A 15,055-nucleotide genomic window follows, 5' to 3' on the forward strand; every position below is an offset into this window, starting at 1 on the left:
TCTGCTGGTTTTCTACCCGGAAGTATTTGTAAACAACAAGGCGATTCCCTCTATAGTCCGGCCGGACGGATGAGTCATGGCCTTGTAAAGGATTATGTTTGTTTCTTTTAGTTGGCGAGAATGTGTCGCCGCAAACGCGACAAACATCCACTAACTTTGACGGCGTTTTCTGCGAACCATTTTGTACCGCTACACGTGTTTCTAGTGGGACTATGTTTACAAGCACAAGAGTTCAGCGAGCCACCGAAGGACCGCCCTGCGGATTTACTGTTGGCTCTGCAACGTAGGGAGTTTTTTTAAACTCTGAAATTGTATCCGCCCATCTAAACACAAAATCAGGGAGAAAGTCATCAGTCTTTAGTTAAGCAAAGCGTCTAAAGACTGACTTGTGAGCCTAAGGACGGGGCAGGTCTTCTACATCCTAGGAAAAAAACTTTCTAACTGTATGGAGGTGAAATTTTATATAACTCAACGATTGAAATGTCATTAGGGCTTACAGTCATGCATTATTAAGGGCATGGCCACTTTGAGTGACAGGTGGTTGCCAATGTTGGTTAGGTAATGTAACCATGGCGTAACCACAGATTCACAGAGTAAAGGAGTTGCTGTAGCTATCATTATTTCAGAATGTTTTGAGTTCATGAAAGTTAACTATAACATTTTGGTCACCTAAAAAAAACTCGTGTTCAGCATTTGGTTGTACTGAAAGACCCTTTCAAGCTCCACTTTCTCGTCAAAATATTGTCACTTCTAATTCCTTTGGCTCCAAAAATCCAAGATTGCGACAGTCTAAAGGTTAAACTTGAGGCTTCAAAACGGGAGTCCGCAAACCAGTGGGTGATGTCACACTGGCTACATCCATTATTTTCATACAGTCTATGGTGTGTATCCAAAGCCCGATATATCTTCTACCTCTGTGCTATAGAGCTCCACAGTTGTCCAAAACAGAATGCATGTCAGTGAGCCACACCATTGCAGAGGGTGACAGGTTTCTTAATTATCTTTAGTTGTGCATGTTTTGTTGGCATAAGAACTGTCATTTACAAAAACTGGATACTGTCACAACATACTCATAGTATAAGAGGTATCACTCTTAGAAAAGCCTTATCAAACCATGTTGTGTTGCATCACCTTCACAGTTGTGACTGATTCTCTATGTGCATTGCCAGCTTTTTTTCTTCTATGTGGAGATATAAGTGGTAAATATCCATCACCTGAATCTGCTGAGAGTTATTGCTTAACAATTTTATAATTGTTCACACCTCAGTATTAAAAGGGACTGTTAATGGTCTGATTTGTGCTCACTCTCAAACTCCACTGTATGTCTTGATGCAGACTAGCTGCACATCTGGCTGTGACGTTTACAACATGAAACCAGCCCGTCAGGATGTGGTCGCACACAACACACTTACACAGGAAACACTGGATTAACTCACTCACCGTTCAGACACCCAGTCCAGAAGCACAAAAATACACACCAAAGAACTTTGTTCACTGACTCATGCAAATAAAACTCTCACTCTGTATGGTGTCACCTACATGTGTGTCATGATCTTGTGCAGGAAGACGCCGTCCACCAGTTCCATAAACATGTTGACCCGCTCCTCTGAGCCTACGTCGTCACATGAACCCAAAGGACCCAACGTGCGCACCTAGAGACAGAAAGAAACGTCAACCACATCACTCCTAGAAATATAAACTTAACACTCTTGATGTTTTTTCTTTCAGCTTAATATGCTGGTTGGCATTCTGCTGAAACGAGTAGAATCCACTGGGTATCTTCCACAGTTAGGGTCTGTTTTTAGTATGAAATTTCCTCCTTATGCCTCCATGGACAGTGTTTCCCTGCTCAGATGCAGCAGAGGCATGATGACACAAGGACATTTGGCATTAAAAGGACTGCAGCCTTAGCTTCATATTAGCTTCAGCTAAACATTAGAATGCATCTCTGCACAGAATAATAACTTTGGAATTTGCCCCCATCACTTTAATTGAAAGAGGGGGTGTCCTCGTGGCCAGTGTGGGCAGCAGGAACAATTACTGTCACCAGTAACCTTTCAATGTACACATGGGTATATCAGCTACATTTAAAGACAGATTTGAAAACAATGTAAACCTTTCTTTAAAAGTTATATCGAGCGCATTTAATATTTCTTTAACCTTTCTTTATTCAGGGGGGGTTTTGCTCTCTTTTTGAGGAACGCCCTGCTCACACAGTGACACAGCTGGAAGCTGCCCAGTATAACCACAGTCTGATCTGCTCCTGGCCACTGAGCAACTCCACCGGAGTAGTTGGAGATTAAGGGCCTTGCTAAATGTGAGCGCTACTCTTTCATTTTCTCCACCCAGACATACCCTAAAATCAGGTTTCAGATATCCTATCGGCAACATTCTGGTCACGAACCCCATTTCTCTAACCTTGGATGTGCAAATAAAGGAAAAAAAAGAGAATGAGAAACAGCTTGTGACTTTCCATGCGTCAGCTTCTGCAGCGTGGCTGTGTTAAATGCATTTGTCTGTGTCTGACATACATGAGAAAAAGTGTTGGTTGACCGGCCAGGTCAACAGGATGGGGTCACAGCCAAACAGGAAGTACCGCAGAGGTAATAACCTATTGACTGCTTTGTGGGTTGTCCTAGTCTGGGCTGGAAGCCCATATTGGCCAGCAGGAAGATTAAAGTGGGTCCCAAACAAACTTTTAACACACTGATATCTATAACAAAATCTACTGAGGAATTAAAGTATCTAATGTACATTTTTTCCATTTTTTGCTTCTGTTTCTTAATTCTGGATTTAGTTTCCATTACTTTTAACCATTTATTTGCTCAGTCTCTGCTTAAAGCTTTGCTAGATAAGTGAAATCAGCTGCAGCACTTTTTGCTCCATAGAGATAGTGACTCTTTTGGACATGCTAAACCCACTCAAACAGAGAGAATGTTTGGGTTGACAAGGGGAAATTCTTTCGTACATCAGTAAATTAAAAATGGCAAAAGTCGATGAAGAGGTAAAGAAACAGCACTAACTGAGGAACAGCAGCTGCAACCAGTGAAGCAGAGGAAACTGAGAATTCACTTTTTCTCCCTGACAGTTGAAATGAGATCTAAACTTGGAAAGCCCCAGAGAGACCAGCCAATGTCTCTCAATGAATGATTTAGGGACTGTTTGTCACTTATGTGAGGGGAGGAGGGAGGTGAAAAAAGAGGGAGGTATGTCAAATAATTTTTTAAGCTCGAGGGAGGGACTTGTGTTTTTTTATTTTGACTTAGAGGAGGATGCAACTGGAAATGGTTGTAATCTTTATTTCTGTTACCACTTATTTTTAAAGAAAACATAGCGGGTTTGCAAGGCATGTTTTCTTTAAAACTTGCCGAATTACACCTTTTAAAATAGCCAGAAACTGTAAAAACAGAAATTATCATTGGATTTTTTTTCCAAATCTGAGCTTAAATTAGTGATATATTTTATCAAAATCACTTTATTCCACATTTCTCATTCAAATTTTGCCAAAAGTAGCCCATCTGAAGTAACCAGCATGCACCACAAGAGTGAAAAAATAGCATTTTTTTTCTCTTAACTTTTAAACATCAATTGATACGTTTCTAAAATCTCATAACTAATTAATGGTTGGTGGAGGATCATGCGATTTCCCAAGTCACTCAGGGAGACTCGAGAAAAATATTTGTGGCTTCGGAAAAATAAAAAACAAAATAAAATGAAGTCACACCCCAGGCACCCCCCTCATCTGATAAATAGAGAACAGTCCCTTAACCAGGGGCTTTAACAGTGAAACTCTTAACCCTGTCGCTGTAATGTAACAGTCTGAACTGTGTCAATAAATGGGTTAAAAGTGCAGGAGAGCAAAGTATTGCAGATGGTGATTCAGAGGTCAATGTTGTTTGTTTAGACAGTCTAAACTGGTTGGTCAGGTAGTTCTCACAAACAAATGTATCCAAAGTGAGAGAAACACAAGAGAAACAGAGAAAGTCAAACAGAGATAGGTCAGCAACTCGTGTGCATCACCGCACAGCCGTGTGCGCGCGTGCTGCTCCCACTCACCCACACCACCAGCGGTGACTCCATGAAAGTGGCCAGTAACTCGGACAGAGTCACGTCCATGGTTCCGAGTCCGTTTATCAGTCACCAACCGATCATAAATCCACCGGTCAATCAGTCGATATCCGCAGCAGGCTCGCGGTGGGTCACCACACAGGACAGAACAAAGCCCCCGCGAGGCATCGATCCCCCCCTGCACGAGCTTCTCTCACACCACTATTGTCTCGCGCTGCCCCGTTTCCCTAAACAGTAGGTTTCCAATTAAAAGCGTTAAATATGAATACAACTGTTAGAAACACTTCCACAAACGCTCTCATGCAGCCCGGAGTCAGTTCCGTTAGTTTAGCGGGTAAATATCCAGTTTGTTTTCCGGCTGAAGGTGGAACACTTGATCCAAACTTCGCAGGACAGTTGTTCGCGTTGCCAAGGATACACGACTCTGACCGTAAAGCGGCAAAACCGCCGTGAAATAAGAAAGAAAAGTAAACAAAGTAGAGAAAAGTCAAATGCACGATGGAGGGAAACTAAGAACATTAAAATAGTTGTTTCCGTTGTTTGTTACATCTCCACCATGTCTCTCTCCTCTTCTTCTCTCCATCAACCTGACTGTGCGGCGGTCACTGAGACAGGAGGATTGACTGACAGCAGTACCGACCAATCCGCTACTGCAAGAAGCGTGCTCCCCGCCCTTTGCGATAAATCAGCCAATTACAGTGCAGTAATTTGGTAGCATTTTCTCTGAGTCTGACGTCACCATCAGACAGACTCAGCCAGCCAAAGACCAAAGACGGAACAAGATAGTGAACGTCCGAGAGTTGTTTCCTAAATAATAATTTAAAAATACCTTTTTCGGTACTTCTGAATTAGTAGGGTTTTGTAAGTTAGGTACAAGTAGTGAGTGTAAGTAAGTGATGTTATAATAATTATTATTTTTGCGTAGTCTTCATAGAACGGTTTCTCAAAGCATATTACAATAGATAACTATAACAAACCATTGCTGTATATATGATATTAGTGACAAAATATTGGATGAGAATGTACACTGACTTAATGTACTACCATATTGATAGCTGCTTATCACTTGTTAGTTCTTTTCCTGTGTTAGCTAGGTAGCAAAATTGCAGTTTTATCTTGTAAGGGACTGTTCTTTACTTATCAAAGGAAGGGGGTGGCTGGCATGTGACTTAAATTATTTTTTTCACCCTGTCCGAAGCTACAGATATTTTTTTCTTGAGCCTCCCTGAGTGACTTAGGGAAAATGCATGAGCCTTCCTCCACCATTGATTAATTATTAGATTTTAAAAACGTGGCCTTTGATGTTTAAAAAGCCTTGGTTTTTCACTCTTGTCATGCTGCTGGTTAGTCGATGCAAATAATTTATTTTGACAAAATTTTAGTGATGTAGAATAAGGTAATTTGATTAAATATTACAATTTGAAGCCCAGATTTCTTTTTTGGTTTGTTTGTTTTTCCTGTAAGTGTTTAACTCACATAATGTGTATGATGACCGTCGGAAATTTAAAAGTCAAATGATAATTTCTGTTGTTACAGTTTCTGGCTATGATAAATGGTGTTATTGTTAAAGAAAACATGCCTTTTAAATTCAAAAATGAAATAAATACAAAAAACAGCCGTTGATAGTTTTATGCCCCTCCCCAAAGCCAAAATAAAAAACACAAGTTCCTCCCCAGAGCTTAAAAATATATGCCTCCCCCTTTTTGCACCACCCCACCCATCGATAACAAACTGTCCCTAAAGCAACTATTTTACCATCTATTGTTGCTTTTCCTTACCTCACAGACTTAAATATTTTGTATATCTTTTGTATATTTGTATATTTTTTTGTATATTCCACTTTCTTGTCTAATTTTTGAGTATATGTCAATACTGGTACATTGAGAGCAAAGTCTACCGAAGTCAGATTCCTTGTATGTACACATGAACTTGGCCGATAAAGCTGATTCTGATGGAACTGACAAAACACAGCTGAGAAGGGTGTGGTATGGACCCAAATGAAGTACACTCAGGAACAGTTGGTAATGACCTTTATTTTCACCACAGCAAACAAGGTACGGAGCAGACTGAATAAACACAGAATAAAGTTCGTTCTTCGGGCTGAAAGCCCTCACACAGTCTCTGGGGCTCAGACGAGGGGAAGAGACGTGGCCGGAGTCGGCCGTGGAACCGAGGGGAAGCTCCTTAGCCCCCGGCTCCAAACAGTTCAGTTCTCTTTTGGTGTGAGGGGAAGAGAAGTAGCTTACTTCAGACGATGACGACGAGGAGGAAGTTCCATGGCCCGAAGAGCCGGCTGCACGTGTGGAGGTGCCGACGGGGAGAGAGCAGAGGAGTGATCGGAGGCAAAAATTCTTCTGAGGCCTCCGTCCCAGCCTCCTCGTCCTCTTCAGAGACTGACCCCCCGTCTTCCTCCTCAGACCCAGATGTCTCAGGTGCAAGAGGGGACTGAGGGTCGGTGCTGCGACCCCCTCGTGCCGAGGCGATGTTGGAGGGCTGGTCAGGGTGTTGGCGATGGAACTCCTCAATGAGTCGCACATCCAGGATCTGACGGGCCGGAACCCATGACCGCTCTTCCGGGCTGTACCCTTCCCAGTCGGCAAGGTATTGCAGACCCCTCCCACGACGACAAGAGCGCAGCAGGCGGTGCACCGTGTAAGCAGGGGCCCCGTCAATGATGCGAGGAGGTGGAGGTGGCTGGGAGGCAGGCTGCAGGGGACTCTCCCGGAACGGCTTAATCCTGGAGACATGGAAGGTGGGATGAATCCGCATGGTGCGGGGCAGCTTGAGCCGAACAGCCACTGGGTTTACAACCTTCTCAATGGGGAATGGTCCAATAAACTTGGGAGCCAATTTCTTCGACTCCACCCTCAGAGGAAGGTCCCGGGTTGACAGCCACACTTTCTGTCCCACCTGGTAAGGGGGGGCCTGGGAGCGGCGGCGGTTGGCGGCTGTCGAATAACGATCTATGGCCCGTAGGAGAGCGGTCCTGGCCTGTGTCCAGGTCCGACGGCAGCGGCGGATGAAGGCCTCCACTGACGGGCAGACGGTTTCCTTCTCCTGGGCAGGAAACAGGGGAGGCTGGTAGCCATAAGCGCACTGGAATGGAGAGAGCCCAGTGGCGGAGCTGATGAGGGTATTGTGGGCGTATTCCACCCACAGCAGTTGTGTGGACCAGGAGGCAGGGTGCTTGGAAGCCATGCAGCGGAGCGCCGTCTCCATCTCCTGATTCATCCTCTCGGACTGGCCGTTGGATTGGGGATGAAACCCAGAGGACAGGCTGGTGGAGGCTCCCAGGAGGCGGCAGAATTCTCTCCAGAATGCAGAGGTGAACTGGGGGCCTCGGTCGGAGACCACGTCGGACGGGAGGCCGTGGAGCCGGAACACGTGCTGCAAGACCAGCTCAGCAGTCTCCTTGGCCGAAGGGAGCTTGGGCAGGGGCACGAAATGAGCCATCTTGGTGAACCGGTCTACTACTGTCAGAATGGTGGTGTAGACTCCTGACAGCGGCAGCCCGGTGACGAAGTCTAATGAGATGTGGGACCAGGGTCGATGAGGCACAGGCAGAGGGTGCAGGTGACCGGCGGGGGCCCGTCGCAGGGCCTTGTTCTGGTTACAGACTGGGCACGCGTTAACAAAGTCTCTGGTGTCATCATCCAAGGTGGCCCACCAGAACCGCCGTTGCAGAACCTCCTTGGTTCGATGAATTCCAGGATGACAGGTGAGTCGGGAACCGTGGACCCATTGCAGAACCTCAGACCTCAACTCCTGAGGGACGAATAGGCGGTCTTGGGGGCAGGAGCTGGGCCCCGGCTGGTCCTCCAAAGCAGCTCTTACCCGCTCCTCCACCTCCCAGGTGAGAGCGGCCACCAGACGGGAAGCGGGGAGGATGTTGTCTGGACTGGAGGGGCCCTCTTCCCCGACCATGAACTGTCGGGACAGGGCGTCAGGTTTAACGTTGCGGGAGCCTGGCCGGTAGGAGAGGGTGAAGCTGAATCTGGCAAAGAACAGAGCCCACCGGGCCTGACGAGAGTTCAGTCTTTTGGCCGAGCGGATGTACTCCAGGTTCTTGTGATCGGTCCAGACGAGGAAGGGGGTCTTGGTTCCCTCCAACCAATGGCGCCACTCCTCCAACGCCAGCTTCACCGCCAACAGTTCTCGATTACCGATGTCATAACTCCTCTCAGCTGGAGACAGACGCCTGGAGAAGAAAGCGCAGGGGTGTAGTTTCTGGTCCTCGGCAGAACGCTGGGAGAGGACGGCCCCCACCCCCACATCAGAAGCGTCAACCTCCACTACGAACTGTCTCTCGGGGTCAGGGATCAGGAGAATGGGGGCTGAGCTGAATCGCCCCTTCAGGTGCTGGAACGCCTCCTCGGCGGCCGAAGTCCATCGAAAGGGGACCTTGGAGGAGGTGAGGGCGGTGAGAGGTGCTGCCACCGTGCTGTAGCCCCGGATGAACCTCCTGTAGAAGTTGGCGAACCCCAGGAAGCGTTGCAACTGCTTGCGAGAGTCAGGGACAGGCCAGGAGGTGACGGCTGAGACCTTAGCGGGGTCCATCTCCATGCGGTCCTGGCCGATGATGTACCCCAGGAAGGAGACAGAGGAGGCGTGGAACTCGCACTTCTCAGCCTTGACGAACAGGGAGTTCTCCAGCAGGCGTTGCAGCACCGTCTGGACGTGATGTATGTGTTCTTGCTTGGACCGGGAGAAGATCAGGATATCATCTAGGTAGACGAACACAAACTTGTTGAGCATGTCCCTTAGTACGTCATTGATGAGGGCTTGGAAAACAGCCGGGGCATTGGTGAGCCCGAAAGGCATCACCAGGTATTCATAGTGTCCTGTGGGGGTGTTGAAGGCTGTCTTCCACTCATCCCCTTCTCGGATCCGAACCAGATGATAGGCGTTGCGGAGGTCCAACTTGGTGTAGATGGTGGCCCCTTGGAGCAGCTCGAAAGCTGAGGCGATGAGGGGGAGAGGATAGCGGTTCTTTACCGTGATGTCGTTCAGCCCTCTGTAGTCGATGCAGGGCCTCAGGGAACCACCCTTCTTGTCGACGAAGAAGAACCCCGCCCCAGCAGGTGACGAGGAGGGTCGGATGATCCCGGCGGCCAAGGCATCACTGATGTAGGTCTCCATGGCCTCCCTTTCAGGTGCGGACAGGGAGTAGAGGCGACCCTTGGGGGGAACAGAGCCGGGAAGGAGGTCGATGGCGCAGTCGTAGGGCCGATGAGGGGGCAGAGAGGTGGCCCTCGCCTTGCTGAACACCTCCCGGAAATCGTGGTAGTCAGGGGGCACCATGGAGAGGTCAGGGGTGGAACAAGAGCTGGCAGGCGGCGTGGGTGCAACTGCCGGTCTGAGGCAGATCTGTTGACAGGAGGGGCTCCATCCCAGGATGGACCCCGTAGACCAGTCTATATGGGGGTTATGGCGGCGAAGCCAGGGGAAGCCGAGGATCAGGGGAAGGTTGGGAGACCTCAGGATATGAAACCGGATGGTCTCATGGTGTGTGCCGGACAGGAGCATCGAGATGGGGGTGGTTTGATGAGTGACGGTCCCCAGAAGATGACCATCCAGAGCGCTGGCCGGCATGGGACGAGGGAGAGGAACTTGACCAATGTCCAGCTGACGGGCGAGTTCCTCGTCGATCAGGTTGACATCTGCCCCCGAGTCGATGAAGGTGGCGAGGGTGTGGGACCCCCCTGCCAGCAGGAGCTGGACGTGAAACAGTGGTCTTGGGTTGGGGGCAGAGTTCTGGGACCGGCTCAGCAGAATGCCCCTTTTTACTGCTGAGCCCTCCCTTTTACTGGACACCGGGAGACAAAATGGCCGGCCTGGCCACAGTAGAGGCAGAGATTTCCCCGGCGTCGGCGCTCTCGCTCCTCCGGCGTTAGGCTGGTGCGCCCCACCTGCATGGGCTCCGCCCCCCCATGCATGGGTTCAGAGGAAAGGACAGGGGTGGCTGGAAACCCACGCTGACGGGCGGAAAGCCGATGATCTCCTCCCTCGTGGCGTTGCTCCCTCCTCCTCGCCTGTATCCGTCTGTCTAGCCTCGTGGTCAGCTCGATGAGCCCGTCCAGGGAGCTAGGGAGGTCGAACGAGACCAGCTCATCCTTAACGTAAGGAGCTAGTCCGTTGAGGAAAGCGTCGCATTGGGCAGCAGCGTTCCAGTCATTGAGGCGAGCCCGGGATCTGAAGTCTATGGCATAGTCTGAAACTGTCCGCTCCCCCTGCCTCTGACTCATGAGTCCCCCTGTAGCATCAGGCCCAAGGGAAACGGGTCCAAACACCTTGCGAAGCTCCTCTGAGAAGGCCTGGAAAGAGGCGCAGGCTGGCGTGCCTCTCTCCCACTCTGCCATACCCCACAGACGTGCCCTTCCAGTGAGGTGGTTCCAGTGGTGGGCAAACAGAATTGAACAGTTCGTCAGGAAAGGGTTGCAACCCTCAGGATCCCCAGCGTAGCGTTCTGGCGCCCCCACCCGGGGCTCAGATGTGGTGCTTGATGATGGCCCCGGGGTCGGAGCAGGAGGGGCTGGAGCTGAGGCAGAGGCAGCGTGTTGAGTCATGGAGACCGCCATCTGTTGTACCTGGGCGGCTAGCGAGGTTAGCGCTCGTTCCAGAGCTGACGCTGACTGACGGGCCTGTTTAATTTAAGTGTCCCATTAAGCTAACATGCCCACAGCAGGGCCCTAGAACTCAGACATCTAAATGGAATGCAGCCTTCATTTTGAAATACATCTTGCACCTGTGCTTTTCTTGTTGAGAAAGGTCAACATTTCTGCTGTGAAAAAGTCTGTCTGTACCATTTTAGTGGCAAGAAAGTCAAACTTAAAGAAAAAGTTTTGCACAGGATAATTTAGACAACTTTCACATTTACTTTTGTCTATTGATAAGAACTGACGACAAAATGAATGTTTATATGTAGCTATCAGATTTTTGTTATCCAACATCATAGTTGTTTTGATAAATATCAAAATATTTGACCATATGAGTGAAAAAATAAAGAGATACATGACCAAACATCAAAGTATCCCCAGCTACCTGGCCCAAATACACAGACTTTGCACCCTGTCCATGGTATGGATGCCTTCCTTACTTATCCTGGGGAAGAGGAATGGGGGATTCACAATCAAGATATGGATTATTCTATAATATATGAGAGACTTTTCTACGTTTTGCTTGTGGATGAGATAAGATGGAATCTGACTGTCAATCAGATAGCAATTTACATGGCGTTCTGTGTCATACCAACATTACAGGAGTCTGTGATGTCTGTGACTGACTTTGAAAAAACAAACACACACACAAAACAAAGACAAAAAAGAGAGTAATAGCACTGAAAAAATTCAAACATATTGAGCCCAACCCACCTGTTTTACACAGGCTGTAGACTCCCAGTAAACTGTAACACTGTGAGTTTTTCCTTTAAACTAACAGAGACAAAGGTTGGGGGTGAACCTCTTGCCGTGCGTTGATAATCTCTGACTGCTCCTCAAACAGGTTAAAAAGGAAACCAAAGATCAGCTCAGATCAAAAGGACACAAAGGCCACATGCAAAGGAGCAGAAACTGATGACTGTAAAATTCAGTGTGACACTTGTACGTGTTGTTAGGCTGCAACCAGTAGTGGAGCGGAGGGGTTGTCACATACTTTATACAAAGTCATAAAGTTTTCACAAAGGCTACTAGTTGTAAAGTGAAACATGTAATAAACATGTTCCTCAGGCCCACTCTGAGCTTACTGACCTTTAGAGAGGAATTTAATGTGAAAGTGGGGTGAGATGTTTAGATGCTGATCTCAGTGCAGTCTGACAGGATTACATGTGGAGGAGTGAAGGGTGGATCTCTTGAAGATTACACCCAAATCCAGAGTGCTTTTCACTTGGCATGATCAGACAGGAGAGACTGAGGCAAGTTCACCAGCTTCATGTCCAGAACCAGACCAAACATGTAGCCAACACAAGTTTCAAAATAAAAGGCACAGCTCTGTAACAAAGCTGGAAACAAAGCTCTTTTGTAAGTGAAGTGGTGGATTTTCGAAGAAGAATAATCTGTAGAACAGCGCCCCTCTGTGGCTCCCTTATATTACTACATATCCTGCAAGAAACCAGTCTGTCAGTAGGTGTATCCTGCATGAGTGTTTAGCTTTGTAGCAGCTAGTGTTTCAAAGCTACTAGTTGTTTCACACTTGAGAAGGCGGCTGAAACCTCCAATATCCTTTATCACACTAATAGCAGAAGGTGTATTTCTGTATCCTTCAACTTTTTAAAGAAATATTTCTGACTTTACATTGACTTAACAAGAATTGCAGTGGTAGTGAAACAAATAATAGAAAAACAATTGTAGCAATAGTAGTAGTAATACTTTGTAATATTTAACCTGTAACATATTTCTGACTGTAATGTTTCGGATTTCATTAAACTGTATTATGGGTTTGAAACTTAAAGGGACAGTTCACCCCCAAATCAAAAACACATATTCTTCCTCTTACCTGTAGTGCTATTTATCGATCTAGATTTTTTTGGTATGAGTTGCTGAGTACCGGAGATATTGGCCATAGAAATGTCGGCATTCTCTCCAATATAATGGAACTAGATGGCACTCGGCTTGTGGCAATCAAAGATATATTTGAAACACTCAGCAACAATGTCTCTTCCCAGAAATCATGACCCGGTTACTCAAGATTATCCACAGACCTTGTTGTGAGCAGGAGGTATTTTCTTTCTACCTACACCCGTCAACCATATCACTGCGCAGAAGGAAGTGTGCATCTACTCATGGACGACAGACTAATGCTTATTACAGTGTGGGATGGAAACATTAAAGGGATAGTTCCAATTTTTTGAAGTGGGGTTATATGGGGTACGTATCCACTGACAGTATATTACATACAGTAGACGTCAGTCGGCACATCCCCAGTTTGGAGTAGCAGGCTGGAGTCCAACATGGAAGCTCAGCAACCCACTGCTACGGGGGTGGCAGAAACAAAACTCCCACCTAAAAAAAATCAATATCAGTTTAAGTGTTAGAATATTTGCTCTGCTTTACCTTAATGTCAGACAGGGATTTCCAACTGGAAAATGAAGCCGTTATATTGCTCTCTTTAAAGCCAGACTCCCAAAAATCCAAACTATCCCTTTAATGGTGTCCTTCTCGGCCAAGCTATAACTTTGGCTACCTCAGTGAAACTTTAGAAATCCTCTTTCTTTTGTCAGAGGTCTGGATTGTACAAGACCAGCACCTTGATATTACTGGCAGGTGTAATTTGGTTATGGACGCGTAAAACGTGTGCTCACATCTATACACTAAGTCCATCAGGCTACAGATGTCTCCACCTGTCTCTGTTGGAGATTATGTTCTCTAAACACATGATCCAGTCAGGGAGAGGCTGTTTGGAGCTGATAGTGTCTGACCCACACCCAACAAGGAACTGTTCTTTTCTTCTATACTCAAAACATATAATAGGAGTTTCCCATTTTTGTTCAGACTACTGAACTTGAACTCAAGCCGTGTTTATTCTTGCCCTTGTGGACAGGACAGACAAAATATTTCAACTCAGTGGCTCACTTAACAGCTTTTTAGTGCTTTCAACCACATCTCATGGTCTTCAAAAGGTTTTGGAATTGACTTTTTTTTTCCTGCTAAAGGCTTTTTGGGGGAGATCTCACTTATCTGCTATGAGGATCAAGGGGCAGAGGGATGTTGTAAAGCCCTCTGAGGCAAATTGTGATTTGTGATACTGGGCTCTAAAAATAAAACTGAATTGAAAATATGACCTAACTGTGGAACATCAGTCACATGACAACTGGTTTTTGTTTGATGTTCCTCACTGAAGTCATGTGATGACATCTAAGCCTGATTCCATTCACCAATGAAAACCATGAGATGCAACTGAGAGTGCTAGAGAGGCTATTAAGTGAATGTTTAAAATCATTTTTGTCACATAAGAATTCACCTTCAACCTCAGCTGACAACTGTTGCTCCTTGCATGCAGAGAATGTTGGGCCAAATTCCATTCAGTTTTTAGGGGCTGTTTTCACAAAGCTTCCTCGTACGAAGAGTTGCTCCAACTGACAAAATTCTAAGAAAATTCATGGAATTATAACGTTTTCTAAGAATTTCACCTGAAAGGTTAGACTACGTCCTGATAAAGATAAAAGTTACCCAGAAAGCATGTTAGCCCTTCAGAGAGGTCCTGAGGTGAAATCTGTTGCTGCAGGTGTTGTTTCTCTGGGATTCTTTCAGAATATTGAAATCTTATTTAGAGGATACTTTTAAGTATTAGTATGTATGTGACTGATGAAATCACAGCAGTTTTCCTGTATACAGACTTTATTGTCTATAAATTCTTGGGCTGTATTTAAAAAAAACATGAATTTATTTTTATTTCTGAACCAACAAGAAATAAAGCATTCAGCTGGATCGCAGGTTAAATTAAAGGGTTTTGATGGGAAAGTGACAACAAAAGAAAATTTAAAATAAAGCTTGCATTCAAGGCCTGAAGACAAGAACCATGTTTGTAGCTTAAACTAAACTTTAACTAAACTTCACAGTCCTTCATTTATACACAATAAAATGCGTGCCAATGAATCGATCTGCAGGAGAATAAATATTTGAAAGCCAGACGGAATGCCTGAGAGTCTTACTGCATTATATGCTATTTTATTTTGTTTTGTCACATGCCACCTGAATTTTGTTTTCCTTTACATAAATAAATACATTTCCACCATAAATTGATGCAGAAAAATTCACTAAAACACAGGACATGAAGTGTTTGAGGCTCAAAAGTTCCTGGGAGAGGACCCCCAGATCCCCCACTTAATATGTGTCCCTCAGAATGTTTAAACAAAATGAGTGGGTACTAAAACAAATATGGAAGTAAGCAAAATTTGTTACTGTATATAGCTTTATTATTTAAACTTATAATTATGCTTGAGCACCTGTGCCTGCAAATGACTGTGCATGGGACTGGTCAACAGTCTTACAGT

General features: G+C 46.1%; 1 protein-coding gene across 2 annotated transcripts in view; it reads right to left on the reverse strand.

The window, feature by feature from the left end:
- The window catches only part of ccdc88c (coiled-coil domain containing 88C), a 92,092-nt gene extending 87,423 nt beyond the window's left edge, over window positions 1–4,669 (reverse strand). For both annotated transcript variants that reach the window (XM_050062388.1, XM_050062389.1), the window contains exons 1-2: window positions 4,057–4,669; window positions 1,540–1,652 (exon numbers count right to left, since the gene is read on the reverse strand). In XM_050062388.1, the coding sequence (XP_049918345.1) occupies window positions 1,540–1,652; window positions 4,057–4,116 (173 nt within the window). In that variant the 5' untranslated portion in view covers window positions 4,117–4,669. The remainder of the gene's footprint in view (window positions 1–1,539; window positions 1,653–4,056) is intronic.
- Between the last annotated feature and the right edge of the window lie 10,386 nt (window positions 4,670–15,055).

This window comes from Epinephelus moara, chromosome 14 (assembly GCF_006386435.1).
Source record: "Epinephelus moara isolate mb chromosome 14, YSFRI_EMoa_1.0, whole genome shotgun sequence".
In the NCBI taxonomy this organism is placed as follows: Eukaryota; Metazoa; Chordata; class Actinopteri; order Perciformes; family Serranidae; genus Epinephelus; species Epinephelus moara.